The sequence below is a fragment of the Lonchura striata genome, chromosome 16 (assembly GCF_046129695.1).
Source record: "Lonchura striata isolate bLonStr1 chromosome 16, bLonStr1.mat, whole genome shotgun sequence".
NCBI classification, from domain to species: domain Eukaryota; kingdom Metazoa; phylum Chordata; class Aves; order Passeriformes; family Estrildidae; genus Lonchura; species Lonchura striata.
The window spans coordinates 4,135,557-4,155,498 of record NC_134618.1 but is presented as its reverse complement, the minus strand read 5'-3'; the positions used below and the strand labels follow the sequence as shown (position 1 = coordinate 4,155,498).

At 49.5% G+C, this 19,942-nt stretch overlaps 1 protein-coding gene across 1 annotated transcript; it reads left to right on the top strand.

Annotated features, from left to right (window-relative positions):
* The first annotated feature begins 230 nt into the window (after positions 1-230).
* Positions 231-19,479, top strand: NAA60 (N-alpha-acetyltransferase 60, NatF catalytic subunit). Its single transcript, XM_021550065.3, has 7 exons — positions 231-380; positions 11,210-11,325; positions 12,457-12,586; positions 13,768-13,864; positions 15,968-16,202; positions 16,927-17,109; positions 17,509-19,479. The coding sequence occupies exons 2-6, from the start codon at positions 11,216-11,218 to the stop codon at positions 17,081-17,083; spliced, it is 729 nt and encodes a 242-aa protein (XP_021405740.1). The 5' UTR covers positions 231-380; positions 11,210-11,215; the 3' UTR covers positions 17,084-17,109; positions 17,509-19,479.
* The last annotated feature ends 463 nt before the right edge of the window (positions 19,480-19,942 follow it).

Genomic DNA, 19,942 nt, shown 5'->3' with positions numbered 1-19,942 from the left:
TTACACTGTACGACAGTTCTGCTTGCTGTCCCTTTGAAGGACTGAGGGAAACTTCCGGCCAGTTGACCCAGGGGCGTGACCAGCCCCGCCTCCTGCTTCCCAAGCGCCTGCGCTCAAGGACGCTCCTTTAATTACCCCTCCCTTGATTACCCCTCCCTTAATTACCGCCCGCTCGGCGCCGCCCACGTGGCCTCAGGGGACGGGCGCGCCTCTGTGCGCATGCGCGGCGCCGGCGGTCACGTGCCCGGCGGCAGCCAATGGGGCGGCGCGTTGCTGCGCCGTGCCCGGTTGCGGAAGCGCCGCCGCCGCCCGTGCCCGGCGCTCCCCGTCCGGTTCCGCCGCCCGGGATGTGCTGAGGGCGCGTCCGCCGCCCCCCCCAGGTGAGCGGGCGACAGTTCGGGAGGGTCTCCGTGGTGGGGAAGGGCGCTGGTGTTGTCATGGCGATGTGGCCCGGGACGGGCCTAGGCCCGGCGCGGTCGCCATGGCAACCGCGGCCCCCCCGGCCGTAGGTCACGGTGGGCCCGGGGGATGCGCTCCTGTCCCTCCCGTTAACGAGAGTTCGGTGCTATTGCCGTGCCTGTGTCCGGCTCCATCTCCTCCTCCTACGCAGCCGGATTTCCGCGGAAGGCCGGGAATGTCGCGTCCGGCCGGATCCGGCGTTCCCGCGGGCAGAGCGGAGCTGCCCGGCTTAGCCCAGCTTTGCCCGCCTTTGCCCGGCTTTGCCCGCCTGTACCCGCCTTTCTTTGTTGCCGGCTGGCTGTTTTGGAGGGGTGTGTTGAGGCCACCCAGCAGCTGAAAGGTGTCGCGGACAATCCACTCGTGGTTACCGGCACCAGATTATTTCCGTGTCCTGCTGGGAGCTGTCTCAGTATTTAATTGCGTGGTGAGTTTGAGCTCAGCCTGCTCCGTCCCTGCTGGTTTATCCCGATTTTGTTGTGCCAGGGCAGCTCCCAGCCCGTTGTGGGTGATCTGCTGAGCTCCTGAGCCCTGGCCACGCTTCCTTCCCCTCTGGTGTTCGATTCACAGACGCACTGAACGTCCGTACCTGCCTCAGACCAGACTCTCTGACAATTCCCAGTGTCCTCCTTTGCTGCTGGGCCACAGATATTCTCACTGAGCCTGGGTGCCTTTTCCCCTTGCAGTGCTCAACACAAATTTTGCATTCCTTCCAGCTCCATTCCTTTTTTTTTACCTACCAGATTACAGTTTTACTTGGTTTTTGGCATTGTGGGAGCTTTCTGCAGCTGCTTTAGATTTTACCATCCTGGAGATCTGTGCCCTGTCCCAAAGGATCATCAGCCACTTTTGCATTTCTCTTCCTCTTCTTCCATCTAGTTGTTATGAACCTGCTGCATGGACTCTCTTTTCACTCGGGATTCATCCTAAATTATTTTAATCTAATTAATTCTTGTAATTAATTTATTTTAATCTGCCATAGACTCTCCTTATTCCAGGTTAGTATCCTCAAAAGTCTTTATGGGGGACACTTGTGGGAGCATTTTGGGAGCACTAGAGCATGGTGTGTTTTCAGATTATCCAGATGTCTGTTGGCAATAAACTCTAGCGGTGTCTCACAAGTGAGGTGAAAAAGAAATCAAACCAAAAATAACCCCAGAACCCCAACTGGTGGGTCTGTCCCAGTGTGTGATAATTAATTTCCAGAGATAAACCTGAGCTGCCTCGCCCCCCTCAGAGGCAGTGATGGGGACCAGGCTTTTAAAGCAGAAGGTTTTCTCTGGCAGGTTAAAAAGAAGTTTTGTTACATCTGGTAAACTGCCCTAATTAGTGTTTCCACACCTGGTGGCAAAGAAAGAAACATTTTTTAGTGGTGCTGAGACAATATTTGCTCTTTGAAGCTGCTGCTGTTTCTCTCAGCAGATTGTTTGAGGTGCTTAAGGCAAATTGGCCTCTCGTGTCTGACTCGTTGGGAAGTGCCTGTCCTGTGAATGCCTCTTTAAACCTGTGGCATTCTTAATTTTCACTTCTTTTCTCGAACCAGTGTCAATCATCCTGACTCCTGCTATCCAGACTGGAGTTGAATGTGATGAAACATTGTGGGAACTGCCAGTGGAATTCAGAAAATGCTCTTTAGCCAAACAGCCTTTAACACAGAGCACGTGCATTTATTTTTATTGACAAAGCCTGGTGCTTCTCTCATGTCCGGTGTTATTTCTTTCCCAGTAAGATGATCTTTATTTGCATATGGGGCTGGGGTTTTTCTCCTGGTGGAGGGTTTTTTGGGGGGTGTTCTGAGAACAGGGGTTGGGCCAGTGTGGTCTGTGAGTCAGTGCTGGGCTCAGAGCCTGTCAGCTGATTTGAGCTGGTCCTGCCACCCCAAAAGCCATTCTGTCATTTCCTGCCTCTTTCCCACCTCTCTGTTCCCCACCCCGGGCGCTCCCAGTGCAATTCCTGGGGTGAGAGGTGGAGCTGTGCCTGCAGAGGCTGCCCCAGGTGCTCTGCTGTGAATACCTGAGGAATGGCTGGTGCACACTCAGGGACTTCCTGGCAGGGCTGACTCAGAAATCCTGCAGCTCTGCTTCCTGCTGGGGCCAGGCTGCTGGGCTCATGGGCAGGGATTTCCTTCTCTGACGTGTTCAGGTGCTTTTAAAGAGCAAATTGCTGTCCAGAGTGACAGCAGAAAAAGTTCTGCCTAGATCTCCACCTTGTCTACAAACTGGGAGGCCAAGTGCTATCCAAAACCGTTCTCAGTGGGATCACTCCCTCCTCCCTGGTTTTTAACCTGTCACAGCCTGTCTGCTGGCTTCAATGCAGAGACTTGCAAAAAGACTTTGAGCTTCATGTTTCACTCTGCCTCCCCCCATCCACTTTCCTCCCTGCAGAGGTAGGAACAGGAGCTGCTCACTTTTTCAACATTGGCTTTTAATTAAGTTTTACATTTCTGTTTCTCAATTTATTGCTGTGACTGTCAGAGCAGACACCTATACCAGGATCCCTTTTAAATGTTATTAGTTTAAAACAGCAGCAGTGGGGTTTTTGAGTTGAACCTGAGTGTCTCATACTTGGAAAACTGCTGAAGAAGGGAAAGGAAAGGAAGTGAAGCCATTTTGGCTCAAATTTTAAAGCCAGGATCTCGGAGACATGTTGAGTTTGGGGCACTTGTCTGACAGCTGAGGAAGGAATGTTCTTTCCAAGCTTTTTCAAATTGTATTTTATTTGAAAGCCTCTTGTTTGCACTAACCTCTGGACAGTTGTGTTGGTGTCTCCTGTGGGGGTGTAGGTTTTGTTAATTCTGCTCCATAATGAGGACAGTGTGTAGGAAATGGAGGCAACCTCAAATTCCCTTCCCCAGGGGTTTGTAGCCTGCATTTCTGGCTGTTTTTTCAGCCACTACACACATTTTCTGTGTGGCTGTTTATTCTACTTCAGAAAGGGCAGCGGGCCTGCAAGTACAATGGATTTTTTTGGGATTTTAAAATTTGTTTTCTGGAGGAAGAGGCGCCTATTGGAAACTTGCTGTGATTAAATCTCCCCTCCAGCTAGGAGCTTGTTGCCAGTGTGTCTCTTTTGTGACCCTTGGGTTTGAACTCTCCACAGTGCCACTGTCACAAAGCAGATTTTCCTTTCCTCATCTTAACAAGAAAAGATCTAACAGCAAAACCCTCTTAGAGATTCTTGTTTGCCATTCCCAGAGGAATTGCTGTATCTGGGGCAGCAGGAAGCCAGGCCTTGTGCAGTGTGCTTTAGAGACACTTCATTTGGGGGCTGGCTGCTGTGAAATCCATGGCTCCAGAAATGTTTCCAGAGCTGTAAGGTGAAAGAACAGCCCAGAAAGTGACCCACATGCAGAACATTAATGTTTCCTGCTGCTGGAAGTCTGACAAGTCCAGCTGCGAGTGTGCAGAAGATCAGGGCTACGAGTATTAAAGGATTTTCACTAACAGTAAGTGTTCTTCATTTCTAATAAATAACCACTGCTTCCTACACAGGTAAAACTACATTTTGCCTTCTCACTTTTTAATATCCTTTTGGGGACTGTTTCAAATCCTGATCCTTCATGGCAGGAAGCCAAATTGTTAATGACAGTGATTCTGGGGGTTTGGCTTGGAGGCTTTCAGTGCTGTGGTCTGCACACCTCGATGAGGGCAGAGTGGAAAATTGTGTGGAGCTCTAGACAAGGCACAAATCTGTGTTTTCAGCATTTCAGTGCTGAGGAAAAATAGTCTGAGCCATCTGGGGTGAGTGTTAAGAGGAGGGCTGATTGCCAGGATGGTTTTCCCAGGCTGTGTGTGACAGTGCTGCCTTCCTGGCTGTCAGAGTTCAACGTGCTCTGGCCAAGCTCGTGTAGCTGTTCCACAGGAGGAGGGTGTAAAATCCAATTGACTTATTTGGTGTATTTGGTGTTAGGTGGGAGTCTGATTGAGCAGGGTGATTGATACAGCAACATGCTGAAATCACAGCAGAAGCTGAACACAGTGATGGCAGTGTATGGTTGGATCCAAATCCAGGTGCCTGTTCTAGTCTCTGTGTGCTCAGGAAGGAGTACACAGCTTGAAGCCTGCTTTGCTTCCTTCAAAATTTACTTTTTTAAAATAAATTTTTAAAGCAAAATTGTCCAGTTTTTATACTTTGGGCTCAGTTGTGTGTCTGTTCCTTCCACGTTGGTCTGGCTCTCTCAGGGAGATGTGATTCTTTATGAATTGGCTCAGGACACCTGACAATTCACTGCTACAGATGTCTTATCTCAACCCTAGGTTACTCTGCAGCCTCTCTGGGGCTGAGGTAAATTCAGCTTTCCTTCCAACATGTTCTTCCCTGAGCTCACTGGGTGTTGCCCTCCTCCACTGTGGGGTGCTACTCAAGCACACTGCCCTGGATGGATTTACTGGACAAGAAAGTCCAGGCACTGACAAACTCCCTTCTCCAGAGTGATGTCCCCAAGAGAATCCCATGAGTGCTTGGGGGCAGATGGGATCCACATGGCAGGGCTGGGTTAACCTGGTGTGTTCCTCCTGTGGCAGCCTGGGGAGCTGTGCCAGGGCAGGTGGTTGGCAGGGCAGTTTTCTGCACAGAAAAAAAACTGCTATTCAAGGAATTTAAATATTGAGGAGCTCCAAGTCTTGAGCTAGTGCACACCCCTGAGTGACCTGGAGCCCATGGGGGGCTTTGAGGCTCAGTGCTTTTGATTCTGGTAGAAAAGGCAAAAAAAACCATGGATCAAAAGGTGTTGTGAAGTCACATAATCAGCGCCTGCTTCCACCCACAGTACTGTGTTTTTTTCAGACCAAGACACAGAATCAGTCATTTTGTGCCAGATTTCTCATTAAGAATCTCACTCATTCCAAGCTTCTGCTAGGGTAGGGAATGAGGTGCTGGCAGTTTTGGGCAGTGCTGCTGTGGGATGTGCTGAGTGTCCAGGGATGGAGGAGAAACCGTCAGCGTTCAGTGTGTGACTGTGAGCTCCAGGCTCAATGAGGTGGGAATGAGGGGAGCTGTACCCTGTGGGGTTTGTGTGCTGCCTGTCCCAAATGAACCCCTGTGGCATTCCTAGAAGGAGCAGGAGCATTAAATGGATAAGCAGAGTGTAACAAATGCCCTGTCAGGTGTGCTTGCATTGCACACTGTGAGTGGTGATGCAGGCAGCATATTTGATGCCCCAGCTTCCAGTTGTGCCTTTAGATCCAAAGGGACTGGTCTGATTCCAGGCAGAGTGAAGAGATTTGCTCCTCACTGACATTATGTGGGCCTAAGCAACCTGATTTAAGTTGGGTTAAACCCCAAAGGGTCTTTCCAACCTATGGTTTTTTATTCTATGACCATACTTGAAGTAGTACTGTGAAGCTGTCAAGCCAAGTATTTAAATATCTTTAAAAATTTGGCTCCTGTTGCTTGGATAATGTTGCCCTAAGTCCTGGAAATGCCTCTTTGAGATTCTTAGCAATAAATCCTTGATGTTTTGAAATTCAGTTGCACTTTTATTGTAATAAATGAAAGGAGCTTGGTGACAGAGGTGTCTGTGTGGAACATTCCCTGCGAGACCAGTAACCTAAAAACACAGTAAGCTGAAAATGAAATGCAGCAGGGAAGTCTGTACTGCTTTGTGGAATTAGACTGGTTCAGACTGAATGGTTTAATGTAAATCAAATCCCCAGTGCCAGACAACACAAGGTAGAGAGACTTAGAGCTGTGAAAAATGCTGCTCGTGCTCTGGAAGATAACAGCAGACTTTGTGGCTGTTTGGGGTACTGTGGTGCTCAGTCACAGCTAAAATCCTGCACTTTGGTAGCTTTAAGATTCTCTCTGGGCTTTGTTTGATCCTATTTACTTACAAGCGAGTGAGGATGCCAAATGTTATTAATTTTTCTTTCCTGGAAATCTTGTGTTAGTGGGATCTGAAGACCATCCAGATGGCGACTGGAGTTGCAAACAAGGATTTGGTGGTGACACTGCAGCAGACCTGTGGTGTGAGGGAACCAGGCACAAGGAAATCCATTTCTGTCCCTGTGTGCAGATCTCCCAGGGAGTGTCTGTAAAATGAAAGAGGCACTGTGACATGTCCTGCAGTGCTGGGCAGGAGCTGACAGGACGGGACAGCCCCTTCGTGGTGTGTCCTTGCCAGTCATCTGCAGGACCTTAATATTTTCCTTCTGCGGAAGGACAGCAGATAATCCTTAATAATCCATCAGGAGTGTGCACAAAGTGAATTCTTTGAATTCCTGAAGGTGGAAATCTTCATCCTGAGCCTTGGTGGAGGATCTGCAGTGTTGGATGTTAGAGGTGCTGGGACACTGGGCTGCCTGGCTGTGCCTGTAGGGACAACGCTGCCTGAATTATGGAGTCTCTTTATAACCACCCACAGCCTGCTAGGGCTTCTCTTTATTCTTCCCTGCAGCTCTGCTGTTTTCTGTGGGATGAATTGATCTCAAATAGCTTTTAAGTAAAGTAAAAGGTATCGATGATCTTTGATCCAGCTTTGTTTCTGCAAGTGAAGAAGATTCCTTCACTTTGGTTTTTGTGTGAACAGTAAATTTAAAGTCAATACATCCCTAACTGGGAATTAGAGTTGTAAACAATCCTAGTTGGTATTTGTTTGACTTTAGTCAAACTAAGATTACCTGGCTTTTATTCTGCTAAGAAATTCAGTGATATTTGTTGCTAGATGATTAATTTTTTATTTGGGAATTTCATGAGTTTATCTGCTTGGAAGCTGAAGTCAAAATAAAAATTAATTAAACTAGCGTCTTGTTCACTGCTGAAATCCAGCTCATTTTTGCAGGATGCACGAGGCAGAAACATTGTTAAAACATGTCTAACAGTGCTAAACAAGGGAAATCTCAACTTGTAGAATCACTTGGCCAGGTTTTCGTAGGTATGGAAGTGCTGAAGGGATTTTCAAACACATTTAAGCAGCTGTCTGCCAAAGCATCAGGCTTTATCTTTCATTTGAACACCCTGCTGGATTCAGAGTACTGGTTCTGTGTGGCTGCCTTTCTCTCTAGAAATGTGATCCTATGAAGATTTTATTATGATTATTTTTTTTTAAATACAGGATCTCTAAGAGGGAATGAAAACATCCTGCTCTTGAGAAAAGCTGGAGCTGAGGTGTCTTAGCTGTGAAGCATCTGGTCCATGTAAATAAACTGTTCCTGCAGCTGGCTCTAAACAAGAGCTGCTCCTTCTCAGTAGGATCTGGCAGTGCCTGTGCTTGGCTGCGCCGTGCTGAGTGAGCAGGGACAAGTCCTGGAGGCCCAGCCAAGGCTTGGGCCAGTGCTGGAGCCAGAGGCTCTGCTGCCTTTTAGGCAGAACTGTGAAACACTGTTCTTTAGCTCATTATACCTAGAACTGAACGATGCCAAAGATTTATGACATCATTTTTTAAATAGCAAGTTCAGGCCTCACAATGCACTTTAATTTAAAATTATATGTCAAGTTGGCTTATTTAGTAATGTATTTGCTATTTCTTTTCATCCAACTTCCATTACTGCTAAATATTTGTTATAAGAATTTCACAGGTTCCTTAGAGCTACTCAATTCACTTGAGGCCAGACTGTTTTGCTAAATTTGTTTCAATAGACCAAGGCAGAAAACTAGTAAAAATGCATAAAACTTTCATGCTTTCCTGTATTTTTGAAATGAATTTGTTATGCATTAATATCTGCAAGTCTTATGTAAGAAAAGGAACTAAATGCTCAGTTTCTAGTTCTACTTGCTCCTGGCTGCAGTATTTTGTAAGAGGGTGTTCTCAGAGCTTTTCCAAGTGTTTATCTGCACTATCCCTTTGTAAGCATGAAATGTTAAATAAAATATGAAATGTTGGCTCATTTTCTAATCCTCCTGAACAAGTGCTTCCTGTTTGGACAGAAGGGTGAGGTCACTGTGCCCCCAGGAGGGGAAGACAGTGGGTGATGTTGGCCATCATGTGAACCAAAGGCTGACACCAGAGAAAAAGATATTAAAATAAATAACTTCACTTTGGTTTTCCAAAGTGGCTGTGGACACCCTTGAATTTTCCACATTCCCCTGGAGCCTGCATTTGGCTTCACAGCAGCCACCATTTGGTCTCAAAGGTCACAACTTGTGTTGTCAGTGTTGCTGCCTCTAAACCCCTAAAAGCCCTTTTAACTTATGGGGTTTTGTTTTACACTGATACAGTTTTTTGTTTTATTTTGTGCTTTCAAACATGTATTTTGTCCTCTTTAAGTTGACTCTAAAGGTGATACTTAGGTCACTGTGTTGGCTGAGACTTGAGTTCAGGACTTTGGGTGTGCTAAGGACAGCATTGCCACAGGCTGTGCTCAGGGTCAGGACCTGCTCTTGGTTTTTCCAGGTATCCCAGAAGACCCAGAGGCTGTCACCTGGCTATGAAGGGAATTGATTTGCCTGGAATTTCTTCTCTCTTGCTCATAGCAGCCACTTCCCACAGCTCCTCCAGCAGCAGCAACACCTGGCCAGGAGGAAGGGGCAGAGCTCTGCTCTCCTGAACCCCAGTGGCAGGACACGGTGCCAGATGGGTGTCCCAAATGTCCTTTAAATGTGCTGGAGCATCTGGATTGAGTCCCTGCAAACACAACCAGCCATGGGTGTCTGAATTTGAGGGGAGGGGATTATCCTGTTCAACAAAACAGTCATGGATTACTTGATGGAGCCTGGCTTCAGCTCCAGGATAATGCATAATGCTTGCCCAGCTCTTTGAGCACATGGTGTTAAATACACATGGACTAATCCTCATAGGAATGTGTCCTGTGCTGCCCTGTCTTTTCTACTCATTAGCAAAACCATGGCCCTGGCATGGTGGTTTTATTTCTCTCTGACTTATTAATGCTGAGAAGGGGTGTTCCCTTACAGGAGCACTGAAACTTTGCAAGGAAAACGATCCCGTGGTGTGTCACAGCTCTGAAATGGCTCAGCAGGGGTGTGGGGGGTGAAAGTGGGGTCCACAACATCCAGAACCAGTGGTTGTGGATCAGATGAACCTCAGCAGCAAATGTTTGTCCTCCTTTCTTCAGGGTCCCATGGGGTGAAGCTGAGGCTTCTTAAAAGGTCACCAGAGGCTGGGGGTGGGGAGTGTGTGCACCACTGTGACAGGACACACATTCCAAGTCTGGCCTCTGAGGGCTTCAGCCCATTCTGGGAGTGTAAAAGAAATTTTAAAGGCAGCAAAGAGTGTAGGTTTTGTAGGGGCTTATGTTGTTTTGAAACTGGCACCTGGACCTGGACTGCTCAGTAAACAGGCAGCCAGAGTCCTAGAACAGGCTGGAAAATAGCTGTGATGCTTTTTAAGGAATTCTTTGGAGAGGAACAAGTGATCCATTTCTGTACAGAATGACTGTAACTGCCAGAGTAGAATCATAGAATATGCTGAAGGGAGGGGACCCATCAGGATCACTGAGTCCAGCTCCTGGCCCTGCACAGGACAACCAGAGAATCCCAGCATGTGCTGGAGAGCTTGTCCAAGTAAGTTTAGTAACTTAATAATTTATAATTAATTGCTAAATTGTGATTTTGGCAACCTAAAATTGCCCAAACGGGCAATTGTAACTTTGCCAGTTACAATATTTGTGTTGAAGCTGCTCAAATGGCATATGCAGTCCAATGGGGAGTGTGTTTAAATTGGTTCTTCCTTGAGCTCTGAGCTGTAAATCAAGAACACTGGAGAGCTGAGCATCCCTTTTCCAGGAAGGCATAGACAAACATTGCTCTGAGCAACTTTTCCCTTAAAACTTGGCACTTTGAAACCAAGCCTTGAGACTCTTAAAATTAGGAAAAGAAAGTAGAAACTCTTAAGTAATTTATTTTTGTTGAGGGCGGTGGCTTTGGTTTTTGAAATTTGCATCCTGGTCTGGTTCTTTTACCTGGGAGGGTCGGAGTGAGAGAAATAAGGAAACGACTCCTCCTGACCCCACTGGTCTGTCTCATGTGAGGCTTTGTCATGCCTAAAATGGGTTCTCCAGGCACCCAAATGCTTTAATGCTACAAATGCTTTAACAACCACTTTAGCTATCACTTTCTTCTTTCCCTCTGGTGTTGTTAAAAAAGGCCGAAGACACTGCAGCAAGTGTTGTTGGTGCTCAGCAGCTCGTGGCAGGGCTGTGCAGAAAACGTGTCCTGGGATTTCTGTATCTGAGCGCCCTGAGCTGGGCTGGGAGGAGCCGTGGCACACAGGAACGAGGGGAAGTGAAACTAGATCTCATTTCACCAGCACAGGTTAAACAAAATGAACATTTTAAAGGGTTGGAATCCTCTGCATATGTACTCACTGGAGATGGCAGGGTTGTGCAAGAGGACTTTCTAAATGTTCCTCTAGCAGTGCTTCCTTTTTAAGCCGTTTCTTCAGTTTTGTTTTAACAAAATGTTGGTGCTGCACAGACATTTGAAAAGCTCCATGCAACATAAGGTACACTTGGCACGCTGTTGCCTCATTTAATACTCTTTTTGGAAGGGCTGTGGCCACGTGCTCCTTGCACACAGAGACACCAGACTGCTCCCAGGGATTGGGATGGGGCTGGATATGGGGCTGGATATGGGGATGGATATGGGGCTGCAGGGATGGGCAGGCTCAGCTGCAAGCTGGGCTTGCCCCATGGCCAGCACAGCTGTGAGTTCCTTCTCAGGTCAATGTTGCCGTGTTTTGTTTCATCTCCCCTGAAAATCACTTTCCTGGGAAATTCCTTTATCCATAAGAAGCCCCTCGTGGTGCTGTTGGATCAGACCCTGTGTTCCATCTCTGCTCTGGTGCTTCCTTCCCCTGCAGGCGTGAATGACAGAGGAGGTGCCCCCGAGTGCACTGTCGGATGTGAACCTGCGCCTGCTCTGCCACGATGACATAGACACCGTGAAACAGCTCTGTGGAGACTGGTTCCCAATCGAGTATGTGCCTGCTCTGGGGGCAGCTGGGACAACTGGGGGGAACCTGTACTGCTCCAGCTCTCTGTAGCCTCAGGGCTGTTGCCAGGGCAGCAGCAGGTTGGGAACCTTCTGTGCACTGTGGTGGTGTTAAAGGTCCTTTGCTGCCTGGCCCGCAGCGTACCGTAGCCATCAGAAACTTCCTGCGTGCAGATTTTGGCAGGAAAATGGGCTTTGCCATTAAAGGGGTGGATCAGCTTCTTGAGAAAGACTGAATGAGGTGGGGAAGGGCAGCACCTCCAGGAAAAAGGACAGCATCCCTGTGCTTGTGAAAGGAAGTTGTGTCCTGGAGCCTGGGGCTGGGACAGCAGCCTCAGAGCCAAACTGAACTGACAGGGAGCTGTTCCCAGGGGCTGCTCTGCTGTCCCCAGGAACTGAGCACTGCATCCCTTGGATCACTGCTCCTCCATAAAGCTGATCTCAGCCTGGCCCAGGCCAGCTCCCAGACCCACATTTGGTCAATGCCCATGACTGCACAAGAACAGGAACTTCTCTGGAGGACACTGACAGATTTCTGGCCTAAAGCATCCAGGGAAACCACAGCTGTAGACTTCATGGATTTTTAACTTTAGCTTCATGGAGAAGGTTTATAGAGGATTCTAGCAGATTATAATTAAGATTGAATAAAATGTAACAAATCAGCAAAAGCATTCATAATATTTTGAGTTTGTAGATTTCTTATAAAGGCAAGATGTGCTGAACTCTCACTTGGAAATAAATGAACATACAGTAGTTTCCCTTTAGTAGCTGCAGAAGGAGGAGGAGAACTGAAGGCTGGTGGTGTGATTTTTTTTTTTCTATCAGTATGAAGCATTTTTTTTACATGTGTATCAAATAATGAGATCCTTACACTCTTAGATGAGGGCAGATGGATCTTGCATTTAAAAATGACTTACTAAAGATGGATGTGAAAGCTCTGGGCAAAGACTGTAAGATGAAAATGTGATTCTCTTAGCAAGGCAGGAGGCCATTACATGATGAAAGAATCCGTGGCACTAAATAGGATGCAACAGGTGTTTCCAATTGAGGAGCATCTAATGCCTGTTCCCATGGGCTTTGCATCCCCTGACATTGCTGTTTCTGGTTCCTCCCCAGGTACCCTGACTCATGGTACCGAGATATCACTTCCAACAAGAAGTTCTTTTCCCTCGCAGCCACGTACAGAGGCTCCATCGTGGGGATGATCGTGGCAGAGATCAAGAGCAGGACCAAGGTGCACAAAGAGGTATGGGACTGCCCTGGGCTTCAGCAGGACACAATCCAACCCCTGCTGTGGGGAACGGGGATGGGACCTGTTTGGGGTGGGGTTTTTCCCTCCCCTATTCAGACACTTGTTCTGAGTTTACCTAAGGAAGGAAGCACATGCTGATTTCCAGCTGATGGAGCGGGGTGGGTGAGGGGCTGTGTGGTGCCACAGAGGCTCTTCCTGCTGGAGCATGGCCCCATGGAGAGCTGAGGGATCAGATCCTGCTGGCTAATCCCTGGTCATGGCTGGTGTAGCTGTGGGAGCACAAAACTCTTTTTTTTTCATTAGAGCTTCCTTAGCTGTACTGGGTGAGTCACTCTGGTGACTTCCTGCAGAAACTCCTCCCTTTACACAGTCCCTGTCCTGAGCCCTGGGGGAGCTAACCTGTCTGCAGAGAGCTGGGACTTCAGAGATAACAGAGCCTGGAGGCCAGGACAGACAGTCCAGTGCAGCAGAGAGGGATAGAAGAGATGGTCAGTGAAGACAGCATGGGAGAAGAGCACAAAAAAAAGCAAGGGCAGTGCAGGAAGTGTCTGACTCCTGGAAGGCCCTCAGTGATGTGGTTAAACAATAATCCCAGCAGAGTAGCACATGGGTCTCTTCACCTCAGCTCTCTGGCTTCATCTCAAAGCTCATCCAAGTCAGAAGCTGCATCTTCAGCAACTTCTACAAATGGCCCTTGTTCCAGCCAAGCTGAAAGCCAAGGGCTTATTCAGGCACTGCTCTGGGCAGTTGGGCCTGTGGAATGTGCTCCTTGTCCTCCCCAGCAGTGCAGAGATCTCTGGCTGACACAGCTCAGGTGCAGCTTGCAGGCCACGAGGACTTGCTGGGTTGATCTAAACACTGCTGGGTAGCTCCAGAACTGGCACTTTGGATCCTTCTGGTAAAGAAAGCAAGCCTGTTCTGCCCCTAAACCCACAAATAATGTACATATGTAGGAAATAGTGTGGTTTGTGTTTGCCTCTGGGAGGATCATGTGAAAATGGGAATAACTCCATGCTTGGATATGTTAACTTCCATCCCAAAAGCTTCAGCTAAGACTGTTCAGTTAAGAGAAGTTTTCTGCTTCAGCCTTTTTCAGGTGTTCCAGTACAGGGTTCATGCTTTCTCCTGTGCCTCCCCAGGTACCCTATTAAAAAACCTGTCCTATCTCTATGCAGGATGGAGATATCCTAGCTTCCAATTTTCCTGTGGACACTCAAGTTGCTTACATCCTGAGTCTTGGAGTGGTGAAGGAGTTCAGGAAACATGGAATAGGTAAGCTGCTGCTCAGTGCCAGCTGTTGCTGTATTTGCCAGGTATGACTGGAGGAGCTGCAGTATCCCCCTGCAGCATCCCTGTGGGAATGGGGAAGGGTTACCTGTGGCTGGTACCAGCAGGGGCACAGTGCAGGTGCACTGGGAGGTTTTTACTGGTGTGGGCACAACACAATGTGCAAGTATTTCCAAAGAGCACAGGCCTTTGTCAGTCTTGTTCCCAGGGGCCAGCTGAGCACTCCAAAAACTCACACTGGTGCTGCTGAGGCTGTCTGAAAGTGTAAGAACTTCACCCAGAAGGAGAGTTTGAAATTATTTTCTTTCTGGGTATCAGCAGACTGATCCCTGAGACAGAAAACAGAACTGCTTTTAATCTTTCATCTTCAACAGATACAACAAACTATGAAAAGACCACAAAGGGAACTGGAAAATAATGTTACTTGTGCCTGATTAGATCTTGAATGTACAAGTCAGCTCTGAATGTCTGCTGCCACGTGCAGCATTCCTGCAGCCATTTGAAATGCTGGAGTCAGGAAGGCTGTCTCTGTTCAGAGCAGTTGTGCTGTCCCCAGTGCTGCCCTTCAGGCAGGACGTGGATCTCTGATCTGCAGAAGGGAATGGGCCAGGTTTGGCAGCGTGACCCAGGGGTGCACCCCTGGAGTCTCCTCAGTGGATAGGGGTGTAACTCAGCACCTCCAAGTCCTCCCTTCTCCTCCAGGCATGTTTGGAGAGGTATAAACCTAGAGGATACATAAAGAAATGACCACAGAGTCCTTGGTGAGAGCAGTGTTTAAACCTTCCATTAAAATGCCACTGGAGAGAATTTCCCAGTACAAAGAAGAAAGTGGTAGCACAGAATGATCACAGAGGCTGGTAAAGAGATCTTTCTGTAAAATTATGGTGGTTTTCAGTCTCGTCCTAATTTCCAAATCCTATTTTTCCCCCAGTCTTACCTTGCTGGAATTTTCTCTTTTCAGAGTCAGTATTTCCTGTATCTATTCCAGCTGCACAGCATGTTGCTGTCCTCTCTCAAAAACTTAGAGCTTGCACCTGTAGCAACACAACCTAAAAAAAGCTGCTGCTGCTTTTCCTGAGACCTTTCTTTTGAGTTTTTCTAGTGGTATTTGAAGCTGTAGCCTTTCATGCAGGAGGCTCTTCGCTCCAGCCATGCTTCTAAGCACTAAAGCTCTGATTTGCTCTGATTTTTGTTAAAGGGTTTGTTTTCTAGTTCTCTGCTGTTCTTAAACCATAGGACAGATGGATTTCTGTGAGGTGTAAGTCTGGAATATCTCATAAGAAAATTGAACTGCTCTGCTGTTGATATCTCAGTGGTTTTTTGGTCTTGGCTGATATAGATTCTCACTAAGTATCAAGAAAACGTGAAGTCAGTGCTGTTGACTTCTGCTCTGAAATCCTGTGGGTCCTCCAGAGAGTCCCCCAGGCCCTGGGGATTGTGAAACAGCAGCAGCCTGTGTGTTAGTCAGGCTGATTCTTCAGCCTGGTGTTACCACACCTGCTGGAAGAAGTTCCCCTGCAGGTTCTGCTGGGTCCTTCATGCCATGCTGAGGTGGTGTGGATGAACCCCAGGTCTTGTCCCTTGGGGCTGGAGTATCCTCTGTACCCTTCTCTGGCTTTTCCTGCTGCAGCAAATCCAGGTTGGATGAGGCTGTCTCCACTCTTTCTTAGAAGGTATTTTAAAATCCCAACAGTTCTTAGATTTTTATTCAAGTTCAGCAGACACAATAATCTCCTTTTGAAGTCCTGTTTTGACACTCTGCTGTCTCAAATGGTTTTAAAATAAATACGTGTATGGAGTGAAACTGATACCATTGAAAATGAAACTGATCTTCCCCAAAGCCAGGAGTGGCTCTGCTGGGGTGGGCAGTATTGTCAAAGTTCTGCCTCATCCTTGTGGTTATTGAGTCAGAGGTTTGTGTCTTCAAAATCTCTGGGTTTTGAAGCTGTGCTCATAGGTGAGACCACGTATAGAAACCGTGTAGAAGGTCCTGTGAGAACTGGGTGGGATTTGGGGTCTCCAGGTGTGTGCAGCAATCCCTGGTGCACACACCCTCACACTGTGATCCTGCTGCCTTCCCTTCAACAGGTTCCCTCTTGCTTGAGAGTCTGAAAGATCACATCTCCACCACTGCCCAGGACCATTGCAAAGCCATCTACCTGCACGTGCTCACCACCAACAACACAGCAATAAACTTCTATGAAAACAGAGACTTTAAACAGCACCACTATCTCCCCTATTACTACTCCATCCGAGGGGTCCTCAAAGATGGCTTCACCTACGTCCTGTACATCAACGGCGGGCACCCACCCTGGACAATCTTATATCCTTTCCCTGCAGGCTGCTGAGCAGAGGCCAAGCCCTGTTTTGGGTTAACAGCAGCAGAGTGGGTAGATGTGGGAACTGAAACCTGCTCAGATGTGGGTTTAATCTGAAGCTGGAAGGAGAAGATGTTAGAGTTACTTGATGTAGGATGGTTGGAGCAAGTTGGATGCCAGTGAGAGCGAGTGCTGGTGTTAGGCCAAAGTTCTGGGTGTGCTTTGGCTTGTAGGGTGTAAGATTTAGCCATGAACAGGGCAGAGAAACACTTGGTTTTGTTTCCTGTGACCTGGGATCTCCTGTGAGCCTGGGCTGGCCTGGATCTCAGCAGGCTGCTCCCACACTGACTTAGAGGGTTTGTTTGAGGTCAACAGATCATGGAGAAGAAACTTGATCCTTCCTGGGTGTAGCTGGTCAGTTCCAAGCTCCCTGGGCAGGGGGATGGATTGCTATCCTCACAGGATCTTCTGTGGAGTGCAAAGGGAACTGCTTAGAGGAAGTATTTCCTACACCAGCTGGAGCTTCCATTCCCAAATTGCTGTTCTTTACAGGGCAGAGCAGACCCGCTTTTGATAGAAAGGTGGAGGCAGAGATTGGAAGGAGTAGATGTGACTGAGCTGAGCATCTTCCACTGTGTTGGGGTCCCTGCAGGCAGGGCAGGCCCAGGAGTGATTTTTGTTCTTTGCTAAGTTACAGTGCAAGCGTTGCTGTCCTTAACTGGTGGCCACTGACTACCTACAGCACATTGGCTCCACACTAGCCAGCCTGAGCCCGTGCTCCATTCCCCAGAGGATATACAGACAAGCCCAGAGCCTCCTGTGCAGCCTCCTGCCCTGGTCTGGCATTTCTGCCAAGAGCAGCATCGAGTACAGCCGGACCATGTGACGGACGGGGGAGCACAGGGAGCGCAGGTGGGTGCTGGGGCAGCTCCCTTCCCTTCCCTGCCACGGCCACTGGGCAGATCTCTCTTCTGGGAGAGGTCCTGGAGTGAGCTCATCTGCTGCCGTGGAAGGTGTCTGGGCATGGCTGTGCTCCAGCCAGCAGCTGAACTCCTGCAGGTTTCATTTGAAGGGAAATAAAATTCTGACCTTGTTTACTGGAGCCCAAGCCCCAACAGCGGGGGGAACCTGCTGTCCCTTTCCTTTTCCCAGCTGCTGGAGCAGAGTGCAGGAGTGCCTGAGCCCTCAGAGTCCCAGCACAGTAACTGGAGGCCCCAGTGCTGCCAGTGTCTGACGTTTCCAGGCCAGTGGCTCCCAGCACACCTTCCCTAAGTGTTTCCCTAAAACATCTGCCCTCTTTTCTTTCCATAGGGTTGTTTCTCCTTCCACCTGACACCCGGCTCTGCACTGGTTCCAGCGATGACAGCTCTTGGGCGGTGACCCGGCCCCCGGATGGGGCTCCCTGTTCCACGGGGACTGACCTTTGGTAGAACCCCCGGGGCTGCAGCCCCGGCTCCCCCCGGGCTGGGCGGGCCCTCGGCACCGCTCCGTGTGCATGTTGCACTGTCCCCGCCACCTCCCTCCCTCCGGTTTGCTCCTCCCCATACCCGGCATGTCCAGGGGTTCAGCTGCTGCTCCCGCTCCATCCACAGCTGCTGAGAGCAGCTGAGGGAGGTGCACGGATCTGCAGTGAGGAACCACTGAAATGGACTGGGAGAGCCCTGGCTGCTGGGGCAGAGACTGCCCTTGTTGCTGGGGAAGGGGGCAGCTGGGGCAGGGGAAAGGGAGGAATGGGAATTATGTTTAGGTCCTGCCACATCAGCTGCTGGTGCATCCTGTGGGTGACTTCAGGGAGAGCAACTGCCTCGCATGAGAAACTACCCAGCCCCAGCAGCCCTCTGGAGTGATGTAAAAAGAAGCATATAATTTAGGATGCATTCAGGAAGTAGAAGGCAGGGAATGAAATTGCTATTTCATAGTGAAATATATATGTATTATACTGTATAGATCTTTCTGCCTTTGTCCAGGATGGAATGTAGCAGGGGATGGGAGCTGGCAGTGTACAGTCAGGTCCAGAGCCCTTCTCCCCTTCCTTGGCACCAGGCTGGACTTTGCAGGATCCCGAGGGATGGGATGTGTGCACAGATCACAGCTTTCCCTTGCTGAGGAGTGCCCCAGCTGCTCAGTGTGGTGCTTTGGGCTGTGCTCTGTGCACCTCTGGGCTGTGCTGGGCAGTCTCTCCTTGGCTGCCCTGTCCTGTCCGGGAGCCTCTGGCTGGACTGAGGAGCTCATGTGCAGCCTGTGTGGAGGCCCTGGAGCTGCAGCCAGGCCAGGGGCCCTGCCATATTCCCATGGCAAACCCCCCTTCCCCAGCTCAGCACCACGTTCCTTATTCCAGCTTCATTTTTTAACTGGGACTGGAGCAGGGGGATCCATGCCGGCGCAGGGCCTGGATGGGCTGGCACTGCCAGCTGTGGCAGGGGCTGGGCAGGCCCTGGGGGTCACACAGGGCTCAGGCTGGGCCTTAGGAGAGCCAACAAGCACAGGATGACCCTGCAGCCTGGATGGGCACAGAAAGCCCTGCCAGTGACCAGCCCCTGGGGGGAGTTCACTAACAAAGGATGCAGGTGAGCTGCCGTGATTGGTGCCAGGCTGGAGAGCAGGCAGCCTCAGGGCCCGGCCCGTTTGGTGTCTGAGAGCAGCACCAGGCTGTTCTGGGAGGTGCTGCTCCTTCTGGGACTCAAGACAAGGTAAAGAGGTGTTTATGAGGAGTCAAACAGGGCACTCAGAAAGCCCCAGCCTTTGAGACCGTCAAGCCCCAAGGTGCCAGGGCCTCTTCCACCCCATGTCACCTCTGGCTCCCCTGTAGTTCAGCAGTGCCAGTGGCACTGGGCAGCAGCTCCTCCCCCAGCCCCAGTGCCTCCTCAGGGCCCCTGACACCCTCCCACTCAGTTGTTTCCAGTTTGGGGTATTTTTGCTTATCCAAAATAAGCAAAAATGCAAAAAATAAGCAAAAATGTGTTTTACTTAACACATCTGTTGGTTGAGAGTTTCTTCAGCAGCCCAAGCCCGTTTTTTCTCAGCACTTGCTTTCTCTGGACCAGAATGAAGCTCTTCTATCCTGATTACCTGGGGCTGATGTGTATCTGTGTCTCCAGTTTCTCTCCTGTCCCCTACACAACCCAACTCCACTATTCGGGCACATCCCAAGGGAGCTGTGACTGGTCTGTGTGTCCTCCTACCACCCTGTCCTGAGGTGTCAGCCCTGTCCCCATCTTAGCCCATTATTTATTGAAGAACCTCTCGCTAAATATCTTCAATTAAACCAAACCTCTTTTTGGAGTTGTCTGTCCCTGCAGAGAATCCACCTCTGACCAGCTGCTTGTGCCTGCCCCACAGGGGTGACCACAGGCCCTTTTCTGTGGGGTTGGGGGGATCCTGGGGGAGCTGCTGCTGCTCCAAACCAGGGAGAGGGGGAACAGGGAACGGGGAGCAGCTCCACAAGCGCTGAGCCTGCCCTTCCAACAGGACTGCAGGATGGGTGGGTGGGTTTTCCTAAGGCTCAGCTGCAGTGCTGGGCTCCTCACAGGCTGTGCCCCCTTCAGCCAGGACTGAGGCCCCTCAGGTACAGCCAGTGCTTGGGCAGTGCTGCTGCACCTGGGACAAGCAGCTCCAGCCCCTGTCTGGAGCCCTGGGGAGCACAAGCCATTCTGGAGCACCCCAAACTCTCAAGTGCAGCACCTGAGCCAGCCCACAGCTCTCCTGCCACCTCAGCTCCAGCCCCTCACCTCTGGCCTCTGCTCCC

Coding starts and splice junctions, on each gene's coding strand:
- NAA60 (XM_021550065.3), top strand. CDS start 11,216: ATGACAGAGGAGGTGCCCCCGAGTGCACTGTCGGATGTGAACCTGCGC. Junction 12,587..13,767: donor GGACCAAGGTGCACAAAGAG/GTATGGGACTGC, acceptor ATCTCTATGCAG/GATGGAGATATCCTAGCTTC. Junction 13,865..15,967: donor GTTCAGGAAACATGGAATAG/GTAAGCTGCTGC, acceptor TCCCTTCAACAG/GTTCCCTCTTGCTTGAGAGT.